The sequence below is a fragment of the Toxotes jaculatrix genome, chromosome 1, assembly GCF_017976425.1.
Source record: "Toxotes jaculatrix isolate fToxJac2 chromosome 1, fToxJac2.pri, whole genome shotgun sequence".
In the NCBI taxonomy this organism is placed as follows: Eukaryota; Metazoa; Chordata; class Actinopteri; family Toxotidae; genus Toxotes; species Toxotes jaculatrix.
Window position 1 is genome coordinate 31,767,025 of NC_054394.1, and position 21,862 is coordinate 31,788,886.

The 21,862-nt window shown below is 33.6% G+C and overlaps 1 protein-coding gene across 5 annotated transcripts in view; it reads left to right on the plus strand.

The window, feature by feature from the left end:
- The window catches only part of large2 (LARGE xylosyl- and glucuronyltransferase 2), a 119,888-nt gene extending 113,665 nt beyond the window's left edge, over positions 1-6,223 (plus strand). For 3 of the 5 annotated variants that reach the window (XM_041039519.1, XM_041039535.1, XM_041039510.1), the window contains 7 exons: positions 183-308; positions 1,023-1,178; positions 1,303-1,466; positions 1,882-2,160; positions 2,347-2,493; positions 2,642-2,837; positions 3,343-6,222. In XM_041039519.1, coding sequence (XP_040895453.1) covers positions 183-308; positions 1,023-1,178; positions 1,303-1,466; positions 1,882-2,160; positions 2,347-2,493; positions 2,642-2,837; positions 3,343-3,540 — 1,266 coding nt within the window. In that variant the 3' untranslated portion in view covers positions 3,541-6,222. Of the gene's footprint in view, positions 1-182; positions 309-1,022; positions 1,179-1,302; positions 1,467-1,881; positions 2,161-2,346; positions 2,494-2,641; positions 2,838-3,342 lie in introns of all 5 variants that reach the window. The other 2 variants (XM_041039526.1, XM_041039543.1) reach the window with 1 other exon arrangement.
- Positions 6,224-21,862: the final 15,639 nt, after the last annotated feature.

Consider the following 21,862-nt stretch of genomic DNA (forward strand, 5'->3'; position numbering starts at 1 on the left):
CTTTCCAAAGCTCTCAGGAGCCGAGCTGCTGCATTTTCATCCAGGATAAGACTTTAATACCACGGTGACTCATTCTTACAGGAACACAGCCCGTGTCTTCCAGTGTGTCTGTCCACGTACAGTCCCAGCAGAACCAGAGGAGCTGCTGTTAAAGCTGTCTGTTGTCTGTCCACTGTGTGCAGGACATCTTCAACGCCTTCATAAAGCAGAACCCGGTCCTGGTGCACCAGCTGCCCTGCTTCTGGAACGTCCAGCTGTCTGACCACACCCGCTCCGAGCAGTGCTACACCGAGGTGTCCGACCTCAAGGTACGCTCACGCACGCCGTCAGTCATTTACTGCCGGGGGACAGAGAGCCGACACCGTCACACAGAGACACTCACAGTGGGAGTGTGTGTCAGGGTTCAGTGTGTTAGCAAACTCTGCCACACAAACACAAACTCTGAGAGATTTCACCCGTAGCTGCTCGCTCTGACAGCTTCATGTCGATTCTAAAAAAAAACATGGACACATTTTTATTTCTCTGCTTCTGGTTTCTGCGTTTAAAAGGCGGCGTTGGCAGTAAATGTGTGTGTGGAGATTTAAAGATGACGTGTTTCCCCACAGCTCAGAAAAACATGTTTTTTAAGATGTGAAGATGTTCAAGAAAAGTAGGAATAATTGATTTGTGATCATTTATCACTGATGTACGAGTGAAATCTGTGGAGACCAAACCTCCCACGTCACATCCTGCCAAAGGGTTTCCAAATAAAACTCATACAGTACTGTGTGTTGTGTTAAATGTGTTGTACAGTTAAGGGATGATAAGTTTAAACAGGTTCACGTCTCACCGACCAGGACGAGTCTCTGAGCAGCTGAGACGTCACTGCCTTTGTTCATCTGTCTCTACACACACACACACACACACACACACACACACACACACACACACACGCAAACAGTGAAATAAAACGTTAGAACCTTTAACCTGTGATGAGGCGACTGTAGTAAATGTGATCCGTTACCTGTCCGCTGTGCTTTCAGGTGATTCACTGGAACTCTCCGAAGAAGCTCCGCGTGAAGAACAAACACGTGGAGTTCTTCCGGAACCTTTACCTGACCTTCCTGGAGTACGATGGGAACCTGCTGAGGCGGGAGCTGTTTGGGTGCCCGAGTCAGGCGAGTCCAGACAGCGTCCAGGTCAGACACACGCACACGCGGGCACACATGTCGGCACACGTCGTTTATTTAAACGAAACAAATTTGATTTGAAGTGGAAGGTCCCTGAAGATCACTGTCCATCATCATCGTTCTGTCTCCTCAGCTGCAGACGGCTCTGGAGGAGCTGGACGAGGACGATCAGTGTTACGACTTCCGCCGGGAGCGACTCACCGTTCACCGCGTGCACCTCTACTTCCTGCAGTACGAGTACACGCCCACGGAGGACGACACTGACATCACACTGGTGGCCCAGCTGTCCATGGACAGGTACCCAGTGAACCCTGAAACACCAGACCAGAGCCACCAGCTTCACTGTCACCTGACTGTAAACACTCAGAGTCACACACCAGCTGAGGAAGCTGTAGCTGTTCCAGAGCTTTCTATCACATCCTATGATCTTCATAAGCAGAGGTTCACACTTTTTTCTGAGCACATGAAGAAGCTGAAAGCTCCCTGACCACCAGTCAGACACCATCTGCTGATGAAGACCATGTGCTGTGCATGAAAGCCCTAGAACAGCTACTAAAGTGATGCCAGATTATTTTCTTTGCACAGTTACTTTTAGCATTTCTTGGGACTTTTGGCCCCAAAATGATTAAAACGTTTACAGAAATAATTAGAAAGTGAAAATATTGGTGAGCTGCTTCTCTAACCCTCGTTATTGTCATGGTGACGCCTGCAGGCTGCAGATGCTGGAGGCCATCTGTAAGCACTGGGAAGGCCCCATCAGCCTGGCGCTCTACATGTCTGACGCCGAGGCTCAGCAGTTCCTGCGCTACGCTCAGGCCTCCGAGGTCCTCAAGAACCGCAAGAATGTCGGCTATCACATCGTCTACAAGGAGGGCCAGTTCTACCCGGTCAACCTGGTGAGGAACGTGGCGCTGAAGAACGCCAACACCCCATACGTGTTCCTGACTGATGTGGACTTCCTGCCAATGTACGGCCTCTATGATTACCTTAGGTAAGACCAGCGGCTCCAGCTCACACGTTTCATACAGACAGTTTACACTCTGTCACATCACAGGAGAAATGTTTGTCACTGCGAAGCTGAACACTCATTATCTTCAGAATCAGGGAACACCTGGAGGTCAGTCTGTAGTTACAGCTGCTGTTCAGCTGCATCTCACCTTCTGTTTGCTCCGTGCAGAAAGTCTGTGGTGCACCTGGACATGGCTCACACCAAGAAGGCTCTGGTGGTTCCAGCTTTCGAGACTCTTCGTTACCGTCTGTCCTTCCCCAAATCCAAAGCAGAGCTGCTCTCCATGCTGGACATGGGGACTCTCTACACCTTCAGGTACCTGAACACCAAAACAAAATCAAGACAATTAACTTTCACATCAGTGGATGATTGTGAGAAGAACAAAGAGGCTGGAACATTAAGTGCCAGACAATGATGATGTGATTAGCTGTGACACCCCGTCCTCTGCTTTTTGCCCCTGCAGGTATCATGTGTGGCCCAAAGGTCACGCTCCTACCAACTATGCCAAATGGCGAACAGCCACCACCCCGTACAAGGTGGAGTGGGAGCCGGACTTTGAACCGTACGTCGTGGTGAGACGAGACTGTCCAGAGTACGACCAGCGCTTCGTGGGCTTTGGCTGGAACAAGGTGTCACATATCATGGAGCTGGATGCACAGGTACGTCTGCACCATGATAGGCTGCCCAGCGAGGGCGGGGCTACAGGGGCTACACCAGGTGCACTTTCTGCTCAGACTGATCTTTGTGCCACCACGAAAACTGAAGCCGCAGAGTTTAAAAAAGCAAATGGAACATCTTTGTACCTCAGATTCTTTTTTCGTATTAACACTGGAATCACAGGTTTTCTGATACTTGTGGCTTTTAAGTCATTGCTGCGTTTTTTAAAATCACATGAGCAACGAAACATTATTGTCTGTACCTGTTGTCTGGCGCGTTGTCGTGACGCCTACTTCCTTCGTGGCTGAGATGAATGACTCCATGATGAAACCATGACAGAGAAGGAGAAATAACTCAGATCTCTTCACTAGGAAACAAGATTTTTTGAATTTTGAGAAACTGATGAGAATTTCAACACTAACTTAAAATTTGTGACTTGAAAAATAATAATTTTCTGTTTCATTATTTCCACTGTCTGAACCGGTTTGTTCTTCTTCTTCTCCTCAGGAGTACGACCTGATGGTCCTCCCCAACGCTTTCATGATCCACATGCCCCATGCTCCCAGCTTTGACATCTCCAAGTTTCGCTCCAGCTCCAGCTACCGCAACTGTCTGAACACCCTGAAGGACGAGTTCCACCAGGACCTGTCCAGGAAGTACGGCTCAGCTGCTCTCAAGTACCTCACCGCCCAGAGGAACATCTAAGAACCAGGACTGCCGAGAGCACTGGACCGATGAGCTCCAGGGGCTCAGACACGTACTGACGCCGCTGCGCCGCAGGCCACGTCGACGCCGAGAGCGAATATGACGGTAAAGCTTTACAGCCCTTTCAAACATTCTCGGCCCCTGTGCATTAATTCTCCAGTCGACTCCACCGCAGGGTGACAGAGGAAGAGACGCAGAGACGAAAACACGAACAGGACAGAGTGATGGTGGAAATTCACTGGGCTGGCAGGACAATGCAGAGCAGAGCGCGGACACTGATCGGACGAGCTTTATGGCCAGAAAATAACCATGTTCTTACAATTTGTGACAATCAGGGCTTTTTCCAGAACACATGAACCTCTCTGTCCACCTGGACATCTGATCTGGACACTGCACGACGAGACGTGTGTCATTTTGGGGAAAAACATGAAAGAAGACGATTACAGCGTGAGGCCAGTCGAACTGGGGAAAGATTTAAGCCTTATCACTTTCCAAGATATTTAATGATTTTCATTTTCAGAATTTTCTTTTTTTCCAGTGTAAATCAAAACCAATGAATAACAAACATTTACAATGTTTTGATTATGACTTTACATAAGAATCCATTTATTTTTCCTTTGTTTTCTGACCTCTGACACCTGAACATCCATCACGTCCCAGTCAAATTATTTCAGAGTGTGAGCTTCAGGGATGTGCTGCGTGCGTGCGTGCGTGTGCTGTGTGTGTGTGTATGATCCAACATGTCGTCAGAATGCTTACTGCTTATGGTTGAAGTCATTCTCGCTTTCATCCTGATCTTATATTTGCTTGCATGTCAACAGCTGTGCCACATGTTCATTAGAAAATAGACATTATTCTGTTTTTTCGTCAAACATCTTTAAATGATAACAGATCGATCATTACTGATTGGGACCAACTCACGTGACCAACGCTGACATCTTACAGTGAGTTGTTAATAAAGCTGTTAGCTTTGAAATGAGATCGCTACGAAGGGCAGGAGCTCTTAGTTTCTTGTATTTTGTGCCATTAGATTATAACGCGTCTGATTCACTGGATATATGTGCCATCTACTGCACCTCTCTGCCCACAGCCCCATCTCTTCATGAAGTCCAACTAAAATTACAAAACTCTCACCTTTCTGCATGAATTCAGTCAGATCTGGTGCTGATCGGGTCCCGTTCTCCTGCTGTGGATCCAAGTGGACTCTCGCTTTGATCGGGTACTAAAAACAAAACGATATTTTAAGTTTCCAATCTGGACCTGTGAGAACAGCTGCTGATTGACAGCTATGCCAGCAGGAGGATGGCTAAACAACATGAACATTTTGTTCATTAACTGCAACTCACAAGCCAAGGATAGACAGCGTCATGGTATCAAAGAACAGTTTTCAACAGGATGTAAACAAATGTTTGGATTTGCAGCCTGTTTTTCCCACAGTTAACTCACTGATTAGCTCGACAAAATAATCTGACACCTCACAACAACAGGTCATATCACATCAAACAAAACAAAAAAAATCTAACAACCGGAGGCCATACAGCTGCACACCCACAACAACCAAAGTCCATTTACTGATGAAGACCATGAGATGTGGCTGAAAGCTCTAGAAATAAACTACGACCCTTATTTTGTGCAACTGGTGTTTGCAGGGTCGAGGATAAACTGTCCTGCTCAGATCTCTCCTCTATACAAAGTAGATATTAGAGAGGAAGCTAACGTTAGCTGCAGCTCACACTCTGTTTTCTGACTATTCATCAGTGACAGTTACTGTTTTATGCAAATACAGTCTTGATTGATTATATGCAAAGACGTTATGGCTCTACAGTATGTACGTGTGTGTGTGTGTGCCACAGAGTAGTTTATGCTCAGAGGTGCTGCCACTAAACCACAAGTGTAAAAGGAAATAATTTCTTCTCTTTGGACACAGTTTTTTTTTCTGACAAAAAAAGGACCTGAAATTCACAGAGCAGATCTCTTTAATGTAGCAAAGGGAAAATATGTCATTTCGTTTCAGTTGGACTTTAATCTTCCAAATTTCATTGTTTTAATTTTGTTTTTTAACTCTTTTTGGAGGATGGCAGTGTTGTTTGTTTGGTCTGTCCAACATTTCCAACCAGCACCAGATTATTTGAACTGTTGACCCTGTTGCCATGACATTTAGATCATCATGGTCCCCTGAGGATGATTCCTAATGATTCAAACCACTGTCAGATCAAACTTCGATCGACTACAATTGAACAACTCTTTGCTCCCTGACAGTTTTCTGAACATCAACTGGCCAGATTCACTCATCTTTCAGTATATTTAGGCCCCCCACCCCATCCCCACCATCCACGCCACTTCCATTGACTTGATGTTGATTGTGGTAAATGCTAGTGCCTTTGCTGTATTGTGAAACTGGATATTGATTGTACTGTTGTACTGACAGGGCCTGTGGATAGTCAGGCGTTCTATTTATTATTGTTGACTCAAATCAATCATATTTTTCTATGTAAGTGCTTTAAATAAATTTGCCCTTTTTTAATCACTTTGTTGGGGTATTTTGTTTGTCTACACTGACTCAGAAAATGTGCAGCTTCCTCAGCAAATACAAACTTTCCTTTAATTACCACAGTGTTTCCCCTGAATTGAAGTTATTTAGGGATTACTGAGACCTTGGGGATTTTTTTTTTATTCTTACCCCGACAGGGCAAAAAATATCCTGGGATACCCAGGAATTTATAATATTTATCAAGGTCAGTGGTTTTAAGCCTGTGTAAACCTTCCATGTGTGTAATTGGTCCAGTGAAAATTTCCAATGCAAACTAAAGAATCCTGGATGAATACAGGGCCCCCTGATAATTCTTGGCCTCTTTAAATACAAATTGCAAGATATTCATTTGGTATGTAACTTGCCTGCAGTGTGTGTAACTGCTGCTTTTGTTCTGAAATGGTTGATCACTAACGACTATTTCGGAATAAAAACTTCATTTTTTAATTTCCATTTTCTTTTGTTGACTATACCACTTTCCCATGATGTTTTTTCATGATGTTTACTGCTCTGTTTTTGTTTTTGTTTTGTTGCTTCCATTGTCCAGCATCTTTAAGCACCCGGAAAAGCACTATACAAATTTGATTTATTATTATTATTATTTATTACATTTCCAAGCCTTGCAATAATATGACTTTTTTTCATATTTAGCAGCCTTAACCCCCCATGACGTTCTTTTTCATGACATTATGAGGTCTTACTAAAAAATCACTTTTTTAAAAAAATATTTTGACGCCTTACCCCTATGACGTGTTTTATGACATTTTGAGGTCTTACAAAAATTTGACTTTTTTTGGAATTTTTTGACGCCTTACTATACTATGACGTTTTTTATGACATTTTGAGGTCAAAAATTTTTTTGACTTTTTTTGGCACATTTTGACACCTTACTATACTATGACGTTTTTTATGACATTTTGAGGTCAAAAAAATTTTTGACTTTTTTTGGCACATTTTGACGCCTTACTATACTATGACGTTTTTTATGACATTTTGAGGTCAAAATTTTTTTTGACTTTTTTTGGCACATTTTGACGCCTTACTATAATATGACGTTTTTTATGACATTTTGAGGTCAAAAAATTTTTTGACTTTTTTTGGCATTTTTTGACGCCTTACTATACTATGACGTTTTTTATGACATTTTGAGGTCAAAAAAAATTTTGACTTTTTTTGGCCGATTTTGACGCCTTACTATACTATGACGTTTTTTATGACATTTTGAGGTCAAATTTTTTTTTGACTTTTTTTGGCACATTTTGACGCCTTAATATACTATGACGTTTTTTATGACATTTTGAGGTCAAAATTTTTTTTGACTTTTTTTGGCACATTTTGACGCCTTACTATACTATGACGTTTTTTATGACATTTTGAGGTCAAAAATTTTTTTGACTTTTTTTTGGCACATTTTAACGCCTTACTATACTATGACGTTTTTTATGACATTTTGAGGTCAAAAAAAATTTTGACTTTTTTTGGCACATTTTGACGCCTTACTATACTATGACGTTTTTTATGACATTTTGAGGTCAAAAAAAAATTTGAATTTTTTTGGCATTTTTTGACGCCTTACTATACTATGACGTTTTTTATGACATTTTGAGGTCAAAATTTTTTTTGACTTTTTTTGGCCGATTTTGACGCCTTACTATACTATGACGTTTTTTATGACATTTTGAGGTCAAAAAAAAATTTGAATTTTTTTGGCATTTTTTTGACGCCTTACTATACTATGACGTTTTTTATGACATTTTGAGGTCAATTTTTTTTTTGACTTTTTTTGGCACATTTTGACGCCTTACTATATTATGACGTTTTTTATGACATTTTGAGGTCAAAATTTTTTTTGACTTTTTTTGGCACATTTTGAAGCCTTACTATACTATGACGTTTTTTATGACATTTTGAGGTCAAAAAAATTTTGAATTTTTTTGACATTTTTTGACGCCTTACTATACTATGACGTTTTTTATGACATTTTGAGGTCAAAAAAAAATTTGAATTTTTTTGGCATTTTTTGACGCCTTACTATACTATGACGTTTTTTATGACATTTTGAGGTCAAAATTTTTTTTGACTTTTTTTTGGCACATTTTGACGCCTTACTATACTATGACGTTTTTTATGACATTTTGAGGTCAAAATTTTTTTTGACTTTTTTTGGCCGATTTTGACGCCTTACTATACTATGACGTTTTTTATGACATTTTGAGGTCACAATTTTTTTTGACTTTTTTTGGCCGATTTTGACGCCTTACTATACTATGACGTTTTTATGACATTTTGAGGTCACAATTTTTTTTGACTTTTTTTGGCCGATTTTGACGCCTTACTATACTATGACGTTTTTATGACATTTTGAGGTCACAATTTTTTTTGACTTTTTTTGGCCGATTTTGACGCCTTACTATACTATGACGTTTTTTATGACATTTTGAGGTCAAAAAAAAATTTGAATTTTTTTGGCATTTTTTTGACGCCTTACTATACTATGACGTTTTTTATGACATTTTGAGGTCAATTTTTTTTTTGACTTTTTTTGGCACATTTTGACGCCTTACTATATTATGACGTTTTTTATGACATTTTGAGGTCAAAATTTTTTTTGACTTTTTTTGGCACATTTTGAAGCCTTACTATACTATGACGTTTTTTATGACATTTTGAGGTCAAAAAAATTTTGAATTTTTTTGACATTTTTTGACGCCTTACTATACTATGACGTTTTTTATGACATTTTGAGGTCAAAAAAAAATTTGAATTTTTTTGGCATTTTTTGACGCCTTACTATACTATGACGTTTTTTATGACATTTTGAGGTCAAAATTTTTTTTGACTTTTTTTTGGCACATTTTGACGCCTTACTATACTATGACGTTTTTTATGACATTTTGAGGTCAAAATTTTTTTTGACTTTTTTTGGCCGATTTTGACGCCTTACTATACTATGACGTTTTTTATGACATTTTGAGGTCACAATTTTTTTTGACTTTTTTTGGCCGATTTTGACGCCTTACTATACTATGACGTTTTTATGACATTTTGAGGTCACAATTTTTTTTGACTTTTTTTGGCCGATTTTGACGCCTTACTATACTATGACGTTTTTATGACATTTTGAGGTCACAATTTTTTTTGACTTTTTTTGGCCGATTTTGACGCCTTACTATACTATGACGTTTTTTATGACATTTTGAGGTCACAATTTTTTTTGACTTTTTTTGGCCGATTTTGACGCCTTACTATACTATGACGTTTTTATGACATTTTGAGGTCACAATTTTTTTTTACTTTTTTTGGCCGATTTTGACGCCTTACTATACTATGACGTTTTTTATGACATTTTGAGGTCAAAAAAAATTTTGAATTTTTTTGACAGTTTTTGACGCCTTACTATACTATGACGTTTTTTATGACATTTTGAGGTCAAAAATTTTTTTGACTTTTTTTGGCACATTTTGAAGCCTTACTATACTATGACGTTTTTTATGACATTTTGAGGTCAAAAATTTTTTTGACTTTTTTTGGCCGATTTTGACGCCTTACTATACTATGACGTTTTTTATGACATTTTGAGGTCAAAAATTTTTTTGACTTTTTTTGGCCGATTTTCACGCCTTACTATACTATGACGTTTTTTATGACATTTTGAGGTCAAAATTTTTTTTGACTTTTTTTGGCCGATTTTGACGCCTTACTATACTATGACGTTTTTTATGACATTTTGAGGTAAAAAAAAAATTAGACTTTTTTTGGCATTTTTTGACGCCTTACTATACTATGACGTTTTTTATGACATTTTGAGGTAAAAAAAAAGTTGACTTTTTTTGGCCGATTTTGACGCCTTACTATAATATGACGTTTTTTATGACATTTTGAGGTCAAAAAAATTTTTGAATTTTTTTGGCATTTTTTGACGCCTTACTATACTATGACGTTTTTTATGACATTTTGAGGTCAAAAAAATTTTTGAATTTTTTTGGCATTTTTTGACGCCTTACTATACTATGACGTTTTTTATGACATTTTGAGGTCACAATTTTTTTTGACTTTTTTTGGCCGATTTTGACGCCTTACTATACTATGACGTTTTTTATGACATTTTGAGGTCAAAATTTTTTTTGACTTTTTTTGGCACATTTTGACGCCTTACTATACTATGACGTTTTTTATGACATTTTGAGGTCAAAATTTTTTTGACTTTTTTTTGGCACATTTTGACGCCTTACTATACTATGACGTTTTTTATGACATTTTGAGGTAAAAAAAATTTTTGAATTTTTTTGGCATTTTTTGACGCCTTACTATACTATGACGTTTTTTATGACATTTTGAGGTCAAAAAAATTTTTGAATTTTTTTGGCATTTTTTGACGCCTTACTATACTATAACGTTTTTTATGACATTTTGAGGTCACAATTTTTTTTGACTTTTTTTGGCCGATTTTGACGCCTTACTATACTATGACGTTTTTTATGACATTTTGAGGTAAAAAAAAACTATAAAAAAAACTATACTATAACGTTTTTATGACATTTTGAGGTCACAATTTTTTTTGACTTTTTTTGGCCGATTTTGACGCCTTACTATACTATGACGTTTTTTATGACATTTTGAGGTCAAAAATTTTTTTGACTTTTTTTGGCACATTTTGACGCCTTACTATACTATGACGTTTTTTATGACATTTTGAGGTCAAAATTTTTTTGACTTTTTTTTGGCACATTTTGACGCCTTACTATACTATGACGTTTTTTATGACATTTTGAGGTCACAATTTTTTTTGACTTTTTTTGGCCGATTTTGACGCCTTACTATACTATGACGTTTTTTATGACATTTTGAGGTCAAAAAAAACTATAAAAAAACTATACTATAACGTTTTTATGACATTTTGAGGTCACAATTTTTTTTGACTTTTTTTGGCCGATTTTGACGCCTTACTATACTATGACGTTTTTTATGACATTTTGAGGTCAAAAATTTTTTTGACTTTTTTTGGCACATTTTGACGCCTTACCATACTATGATGTTTTTTATGACATTTTGAGGTCAAAATTTTTTTGACTTTTTTTTGGCACATTTTGACGCCTTACTATACTATGACGTTTTTTATGACATTTTGAGGTCAAAATTTTTTTTGACTTTTTTTGGCACATTTTGAAGCCTTACTATACTATGACGTTTTTTATGACATTTTGAGGTCAAAATTTTTTTTGACTTTTTTTGGCACATTTTGACGCCTTACTATACTATGACGTTTTTAATGACATTTTGAGGTCAAAAATTTTTCTGACTTTTTTTGGCACATTTTGACGCCTTACTATACTATGACGTTTTTTATGACATTTTGAGGTCAAAAAAAATTTTGACTTTTTTTGGCACATTTTGACGCCTTACTATACTATGACGTTTTTTATGACATTTTGAGGTCAACATTTTTTTTGACTTTTTTTGGCACATTTTGAAGCCTTACTATACTATGACGTTTTTTATGACATTTTGAGTTCAAAAATTTTTTTGACTTTTTTTGGCACATTTTGAAGCCTTACTATACTATGACGTTTTTTTATGACATTTTGAGGTCAAAAAAAATTTTGAATTTTTTTGGCATTTTTTGACGCCTTACTATATGTTTTTTATGACATTTTGAGGTCAAAAAAAATTTTGAATTTTTTTGACATTTTTTGACGCCTTACTATACTATGACGTTTTTTATGACATTTTGAGGTCACAATTTTTTTTGACTTTTTTTGGCCGATTTTGACGCCTTACTATACTATGACGTTTTTTATGACATTTTGAGGTCAAAAATTTTTTTGACTTTTTTTGGCACATTTTGACGCCTTACTATACTATGACGTTTTTTATGACATTTTGAGGTCAAAATTTTTTTGACTTTTTTTTGGCACATTTTGACGCCTTACTATACTATGACGTTTTTTATGACATTTTGAGGTCAAAATTTTTTTTGACTTTTTTTGGCCGATTTTGACGCCTTACTATACTATGACGTTTTTTATGACATTTTGAGGTCAAAATTTTTTTTGACTTTTTTTGGCCGATTTTGACGCCTTACTATACTATGACGTTTTTTATGACATTTTGAGGTCACAATTTTTTTTGACTTTTTTTGGCCGATTTTGACGCCTTACTATACTATGACGTTTTTATGACATTTTGAGGTCACAATTTTTTTTGACTTTTTTTGGCCGATTTTGACGCCTTACTATACTATGACGTTTTTTATGACATTTTGAGGTCAAAAATTTTTTTGACTTTTTTTGACACATTTTGACGCCTTACTATACTATGACGTTTTTTATGACATTTTGAGGTCAAAATTTTTTTGACTTTTTTTTGGCACATTTTGACGCCTTACTATACTATGACGTTTTTTATGACATTTTGAGGTCAAATTTTTTTTTGACTTTTTTTGGCACATTTTGACGCCTTAATATACTATGACGTTTTTTATGACATTTTGAGGTCAAAATTTTTTTTGACTTTTTTTGGCACATTTTGACGCCTTACTATACTATGACGTTTTTTATGACATTTTGAGGTCAAAAATTTTTTTGACTTTTTTTTGGCACATTTTAACGCCTTACTATACTATGACGTTTTTTATGACATTTTGAGGTCAAAAAAAATTTTGACTTTTTTTGGCACATTTTGACGCCTTACTATACTATGACGTTTTTTATGACATTTTGAGGTCAAAAAAAAATTTGAATTTTTTTGGCATTTTTTGACGCCTTACTATACTATGACGTTTTTTATGACATTTTGAGGTCAAAATTTTTTTTGACTTTTTTTGGCCGATTTTGACGCCTTACTATACTATGACGTTTTTTATGACATTTTGAGGTCAAAAAAAAATTTGAATTTTTTTGGCATTTTTTTGACGCCTTACTATACTATGACGTTTTTTATGACATTTTGAGGTCAATTTTTTTTTTGACTTTTTTTGGCACATTTTGACGCCTTACTATATTATGACGTTTTTTATGACATTTTGAGGTCAAAATTTTTTTTGACTTTTTTTGGCACATTTTGAAGCCTTACTATACTATGACGTTTTTTATGACATTTTGAGGTCAAAAAAATTTTGAATTTTTTTGACATTTTTTGACGCCTTACTATACTATGACGTTTTTTATGACATTTTGAGGTCAAAAAAAAATTTGAATTTTTTTGGCATTTTTTGACGCCTTACTATACTATGACGTTTTTTATGACATTTTGAGGTCAAAATTTTTTTTGACTTTTTTTTGGCACATTTTGACGCCTTACTATACTATGACGTTTTTTATGACATTTTGAGGTCAAAATTTTTTTTGACTTTTTTTGGCCGATTTTGACGCCTTACTATACTATGACGTTTTTTATGACATTTTGAGGTCACAATTTTTTTTGACTTTTTTTGGCCGATTTTGACGCCTTACTATACTATGACGTTTTTATGACATTTTGAGGTCACAATTTTTTTTGACTTTTTTTGGCCGATTTTGACGCCTTACTATACTATGACGTTTTTATGACATTTTGAGGTCACAATTTTTTTTGACTTTTTTTGGCCGATTTTGACGCCTTACTATACTATGACGTTTTTTATGACATTTTGAGGTCAAAAAAAAATTTGAATTTTTTTGGCATTTTTTTGACGCCTTACTATACTATGACGTTTTTTATGACATTTTGAGGTCAATTTTTTTTTTGACTTTTTTTGGCACATTTTGACGCCTTACTATATTATGACGTTTTTTATGACATTTTGAGGTCAAAATTTTTTTTGACTTTTTTTGGCACATTTTGAAGCCTTACTATACTATGACGTTTTTTATGACATTTTGAGGTCAAAAAAATTTTGAATTTTTTTGACATTTTTTGACGCCTTACTATACTATGACGTTTTTTATGACATTTTGAGGTCAAAAAAAAATTTGAATTTTTTTGGCATTTTTTGACGCCTTACTATACTATGACGTTTTTTATGACATTTTGAGGTCAAAATTTTTTTTGACTTTTTTTTGGCACATTTTGACGCCTTACTATACTATGACGTTTTTTATGACATTTTGAGGTCAAAATTTTTTTTGACTTTTTTTGGCCGATTTTGACGCCTTACTATACTATGACGTTTTTTATGACATTTTGAGGTCACAATTTTTTTTGACTTTTTTTGGCCGATTTTGACGCCTTACTATACTATGACGTTTTTATGACATTTTGAGGTCACAATTTTTTTTGACTTTTTTTGGCCGATTTTGACGCCTTACTATACTATGACGTTTTTATGACATTTTGAGGTCACAATTTTTTTTGACTTTTTTTGGCCGATTTTGACGCCTTACTATACTATGACGTTTTTTATGACATTTTGAGGTCACAATTTTTTTTGACTTTTTTTGGCCGATTTTGACGCCTTACTATACTATGACGTTTTTATGACATTTTGAGGTCACAATTTTTTTTTACTTTTTTTGGCCGATTTTGACGCCTTACTATACTATGACGTTTTTTATGACATTTTGAGGTCAAAAAAAATTTTGAATTTTTTTGACAGTTTTTGACGCCTTACTATACTATGACGTTTTTTATGACATTTTGAGGTCAAAAATTTTTTTGACTTTTTTTGGCACATTTTGAAGCCTTACTATACTATGACGTTTTTTATGACATTTTGAGGTCAAAAATTTTTTTGACTTTTTTTGGCCGATTTTGACGCCTTACTATACTATGACGTTTTTTATGACATTTTGAGGTCAAAAATTTTTTTGACTTTTTTTGGCCGATTTTCACGCCTTACTATACTATGACGTTTTTTATGACATTTTGAGGTCAAAATTTTTTTTGACTTTTTTTGGCCGATTTTGACGCCTTACTATACTATGACGTTTTTTATGACATTTTGAGGTAAAAAAAAAATTAGACTTTTTTTGGCATTTTTTGACGCCTTACTATACTATGACGTTTTTTATGACATTTTGAGGTAAAAAAAAAGTTGACTTTTTTTGGCCGATTTTGACGCCTTACTATAATATGACGTTTTTTATGACATTTTGAGGTCAAAAAAATTTTTGAATTTTTTTGGCATTTTTTGACGCCTTACTATACTATGACGTTTTTTATGACATTTTGAGGTCAAAAAAATTTTTGAATTTTTTTGGCATTTTTTGACGCCTTACTATACTATGACGTTTTTTATGACATTTTGAGGTCACAATTTTTTTTGACTTTTTTTGGCCGATTTTGACGCCTTACTATACTATGACGTTTTTTATGACATTTTGAGGTCAAAATTTTTTTTGACTTTTTTTGGCACATTTTGACGCCTTACTATACTATGACGTTTTTTATGACATTTTGAGGTCAAAATTTTTTTGACTTTTTTTTGGCACATTTTGACGCCTTACTATACTATGACGTTTTTTATGACATTTTGAGGTAAAAAAAATTTTTGAATTTTTTTGGCATTTTTTGACGCCTTACTATACTATGACGTTTTTTATGACATTTTGAGGTCAAAAAAATTTTTGAATTTTTTTGGCATTTTTTGACGCCTTACTATACTATAACGTTTTTTATGACATTTTGAGGTCACAATTTTTTTTGACTTTTTTTGGCCGATTTTGACGCCTTACTATACTATGACGTTTTTTATGACATTTTGAGGTAAAAAAAAACTATAAAAAAAACTATACTATAACGTTTTTATGACATTTTGAGGTCACAATTTTTTTTGACTTTTTTTGGCCGATTTTGACGCCTTACTATACTATGACGTTTTTTATGACATTTTGAGGTCAAAAATTTTTTTGACTTTTTTTGGCACATTTTGACGCCTTACTATACTATGACGTTTTTTATGACATTTTGAGGTCAAAATTTTTTTGACTTTTTTTTGGCACATTTTGACGCCTTACTATACTATGACGTTTTTTATGACATTTTGAGGTCACAATTTTTTTTGACTTTTTTTGGCCGATTTTGACGCCTTACTATACTATGACGTTTTTTATGACATTTTGAGGTCAAAAAAAACTATAAAAAAACTATACTATAACGTTTTTATGACATTTTGAGGTCACAATTTTTTTTGACTTTTTTTGGCCGATTTTGACGCCTTACTATACTATGACGTTTTTTATGACATTTTGAGGTCAAAAATTTTTTTGACTTTTTTTGGCACATTTTGACGCCTTACCATACTATGATGTTTTTTATGACATTTTGAGGTCAAAATTTTTTTGACTTTTTTTTGGCACATTTTGACGCCTTACTATACTATGACGTTTTTTATGACATTTTGAGGTCAAAATTTTTTTTGACTTTTTTTGGCACATTTTGAAGCCTTACTATACTATGACGTTTTTTATGACATTTTGAGGTCAAAATTTTTTTTGACTTTTTTTGGCACATTTTGACGCCTTACTATACTATGACGTTTTTAATGACATTTTGAGGTCAAAAATTTTTCTGACTTTTTTTGGCACATTTTGACGCCTTACTATACTATGACGTTTTTTATGACATTTTGAGGTCAAAAAAAATTTTGACTTTTTTTGGCACATTTTGACGCCTTACTATACTATGACGTTTTTTATGACATTTTGAGGTCAACATTTTTTTTGACTTTTTTTGGCACATTTTGAAGCCTTACTATACTATGACGTTTTTTATGACATTTTGAGTTCAAAAATTTTTTTGACTTTTTTTGGCACATTTTGAAGCCTTACTATACTATGACGTTTTTTTATGACATTTTGAGGTCAAAAAAAATTTTGAATTTTTTTGGCATTTTTTGACGCCTTACTATATGTTTTTTATGACATTTTGAGGTCAAAAAAAATTTTGAATTTTTTTGACATTTTTTGACGCCTTACTATACTATGACGTTTTTTATGACATTTTGAGGTCACAATTTTTTTTGACTTTTTTTGGCCGATTTTGACGCCTTACTATACTATGACGTTTTTTATGACATTTTGAGGTCAAAAATTTTTTTGACTTTTTTTGGCACATTTTGACGCCTTACTATACTATGACGTTTTTTATGACATTTTGAGGTCAAAATTTTTTTGACTTTTTTTTGGCACATTTTGACGCCTTACTATACTATGACGTTTTTTATGACATTTTGAGGTCAAAATTTTTTTTGACTTTTTTTGGCCGATTTTGACGCCTTACTATACTATGACGTTTTTTATGACATTTTGAGGTCAAAATTTTTTTTGACTTTTTTTGGCCGATTTTGACGCCTTACTATACTATGACGTTTTTTATGACATTTTGAGGTCACAATTTTTTTTGACTTTTTTTGGCCGATTTTGACGCCTTACTATACTATGACGTTTTTATGACATTTTGAGGTCACAATTTTTTTTGACTTTTTTTGGCCGATTTTGACGCCTTACTATACTATGACGTTTTTTATGACATTTTGAGGTCAAAAATTTTTTTGACTTTTTTTGACACATTTTGACGCCTTACTATACTATGACGTTTTTTATGACATTTTGAGGTCAAAATTTTTTTGACTTTTTTTTGGCACATTTTGACGCCTTACTATACTATGACGTTTTTTATGACATTTTGAGGTCAAAATTTTTTTTGACTTTTTTTGGCACATTTTGAAGCCTTACTATACTATGACGTTTTTTATGACATTTTGAGGTCAAAAATTTTTTTGACTTTTTTTGGCCGATTTTGACGCCTTACTATACTATGACGTTTTTTATGACATTTTGAGGTCAAAATTTTTTTTGACTTTTTTTGGCACATTTTGACGCCTTACTATACTATGACGTTTTTTATGACATTTTGAGGTCAAAATTTTTTTTGACTTTTTTTGGCCGATTTTGACGCCTTACTATACTATGACGTTTTTTATGACATTTTGAGGTCAAAAAAAAATTTGACTTTTTTTGGCATTTTTTGACGCCTTACTATACTATGACGTTTTTTATGACATTTTGAGGTCAAAAAATTTTTTGACTTTTTTTGGCACTTTTTGACGCCTTACTATACTATGACGTTTTTAATGACATTTTGAGGTAAAAAAAATTTTTGACTTTTTTTGGCACATTTTGACGCCTTACTATACTATGACGTTTTTTATGACATTTTGAGGTCAAAAATTTTTTTGACTTTTTTTGGCCGATTTTGACGCCTTACTATACTATGATGTTTTTTATGACATTTGGAGGTCAAAATTTTTTTTGACTTTTTTTTTGGCACATTTTGACGCCTTACTATACTATGACGTTTTTTATGACATTTTGAGGTCAAAAATTTTTTTGACTTTTTTTGGCCGATTTTGACGCCTTACTATACTATGACGTTTTTTATGACATTTTGAGGTCAAAATTTTTTTTGACTTTTTTTGGCACATTTTGACGCCTTACTATACTATGACGTTTTTTATGACATTTTGAGGTCAAAATTTTTTTTGACTTTTTTTGGCCGATTTTGACGCCTTACTATACTATGACGTTTTTTATGACATTTTGAGGTCAAAAAAAAATTTGACTTTTTTTGGCATTTTTTGACGCCTTACTATACTATGACGTTTTTTATGACATTTTGAGGTCAAAAAATTTTTTGACTTTTTTTGGCACTTTTTGACGCCTTACTATACTATGACGTTTTTAATGACATTTTGAGGTAAAAAAAATTTTTGACTTTTTTTGGCACATTTTGACGCCTTACTATACTATGACGTTTTTTATGACATTTTGAGGTCAAAAATTTTTTTGACTTTTTTTGGCCGATTTTGACGCCTTACTATACTATGATGTTTTTTATGACATTTGGAGGTCAAAATTTTTTTTGACTTTTTTTTTGGCACATTTTGACGCCTTACTATACTATGACGTTTTTTATGACATTTTGAGGTCAAATTTTTTTTTGACTTTTTTTGGCCGATTTTGACGCCTTACTATACTATGACGTTTTTTATGACATTTTGAGGTCAAAAAAAAATTTGACTTTTTTTGACATTTTTTGACGCCTTACTATACTATGACGTTTTTTATGACATTTTGAGGTCACAATTTTTTTTGACTTTTTTTGGCCGATTTTGACGCCTTACTATACTATGACGTTTTTTATGACATTTTGAGGTCAAAATTTTTTTTGACTTTTTTTGGCACATTTTGACGCCTTACTATACTATGACGTTTTTTATGACATTTTGAGGTCAAAATTTTTTTGACTTTTTTTTGGCACATTTTGACGCCTTACTATACTATGACGTTTTTTATGACATTTTGAGGTCAAAAATTTTTTTGACTTTTTTTGGCACATTTTGAAGCCTTACTATACTATGACGTTTTTTATGACATTTTGAGGTCAAAATTTTTTTTGACTTTTTTTGGCCGATTTTGACGCCTTACTATACTATGACGTTTTTTATGACATTTTGAGGTCACAATTTTTTTTGACTTTTTTTGGCCGATTTTGACGCCTTACTATACTATGACGTTTTTATGACATTTTGAGGTCACAATTTTTTTTGACTTTTTTTGGCCGATTTTGACGCCTTACTATACTATGACGTTTTTTATGACATTTTGAGGTCAAAAATTTTTTTGACTTTTTTTGGCACATTTTGACGCCTTACTATACTATGACGTTTTTTATGACATTTTGAGGTCAAAATTTTTTTGACTTTTTTTGACATTTTTTGACGCCTTACTATACTATGACGTTTTTTATGACATTTTGAGGTCAAAATTTTTTTGACTTTTTTTGGCACATTTTGACGCCTTACTATACTATGACGTTTTTTATGACATTTTGAGGTCAAAAAAAATTTTGACTTTTTTTGGCACATTTTGACGCCTTACTATACTATGACGTTTTTTATGACATTTTGAGGTCAACATTTTTTTTGACTTTTTTTGGCACATTTTGAAGCCTTACTATACTATGACGTTTTTTATGACATTTTGAGGTCAAAAATTTTTTTGACTTTTTTTGGCACATTTTGACGCCTTAATATACTATGACGTTTTTTATGACATTTTGAGGTCAAAAAAAAATTTGAATTTTTTTGGCACATTTTGACGCCTTACTATACTATGACGTTTTTTATGACATTTTGAGGTCAAAATTTTTTTTGACTTTTTTTGGCACATTTTGAAGCCTTACTATACTATGACGTTTTTTATGACATTTTGAGGTCAAAAATTTTTTTGACTTTTTTTGGCCGATTTTGACGCCTTACTATACTATGACGTTTTTATGACATTTTGAGGTCAAAAAAAATTTTGAATTTTTTTGGCACATTTTGAAGCCTTACTATACTATGACGTTTTTTATGACATTTTGAGGTCAAATTTTTTTTTGACTTTTTTTGGCACATTTTGACGCCTTACTATACTATGACGTTTTTTATGACATGTTGAGGTCAAAAAAAATTTTGAATTTTTTTGACATTTTTTGACGCCTTACTATACTATGACGTTTTTTTATGACATTTTGAGGTCAAAAATTTTTTTGACTTTTTTTGGCACATTTTGACGCCTTACTATACTATGACGTTTTTTATGACATTTTGAGGTCAAAAAAAAATTTGAATTTTTTTGGCATTTTTTGACGCCTTACTATACTATGATGTTTTTTATGACATTTTGAGGTCAAAAAAATTTTTGACTTTTTTTGGCACATTTTGACGCCTTACTATACTATGACGTTTTTTATGACATTTTGAGGTCAAAAAAAATTTTGACTTTTTTTGGCACATTTTGAAGCCTTACTATACTATGACGTTTTTTATGACATTTTGAGGTCAAATTTTTTTTTGACTTTTTTTGGCACATTTTGACGCCTTACTATACTATGACGTTTTTTATGACATTTTGAGGTCAAAAAAAAATTTGAATTTTTTTGGCACATTTTGACGCCTTACTATACTATGACGTTTTTTATGACATTTTGAGGTCAAAATTTTTTTTGACTTTTTTTGGCACATTTTGAAGCCTTACTATACTATGATGTTTTTTATGACATTTTGAGGTCAAAAATTTTTTTGACTTTTTTTGGCACATTTTGACGCCTTAATATACTATGACGTTTTTCATGACATTTTGAGGTCAAAAAAAAAATTTGAATTTTTTTGGCATTTTTTGACGCCTTACTATACTATGACGTTTTTTTATGACATTTTGAGGTCAAAAATTTTTTTGACTTTTTTTGGCACATTTTGACGCCTTACTATACTATGACGTTTTTTATGACATTTTGAGGTCAAAAAAAAATTTGAATTTTTTTGGCATTTTTTGACGCCTTACTATACTATGACGTTTTTTATGACATTTTGAGGTCAAAAAAATTTTTGAATTTTTTTGGCATTTTTTGACGCCTTACTATACTATAACGTTTTTTATGACATTTTGAGGTCACAATTTTTTTTGACTTTTTTTGGCCGATTTTGACGCCTTACTATACTATGACGTTTTTTATGACATTTTGAGGTCAAAAAAAACTATAAAAAAAACTATACTATAACGTTTTTATGACATTTTGAGGTCACAATTTTTTTTGACTTTTTTTGGCCGATTTTGACGCCTTACTATACTATGACGTTTTTTATGACATTTTGAGGAAAAAAAAAAACTATAAAAAAAACTATACTATAACGTTTTTATGACATTTTGAGGTCACAATTTTTTTTGACTTTTTTTGGCCGATTTTGACGCCTTACTATACTATGACGTTTTTTATGACATTTTGAGGTCAAAAAAAACTATAAAAAAACTATACTATAACGTTTTTATGACA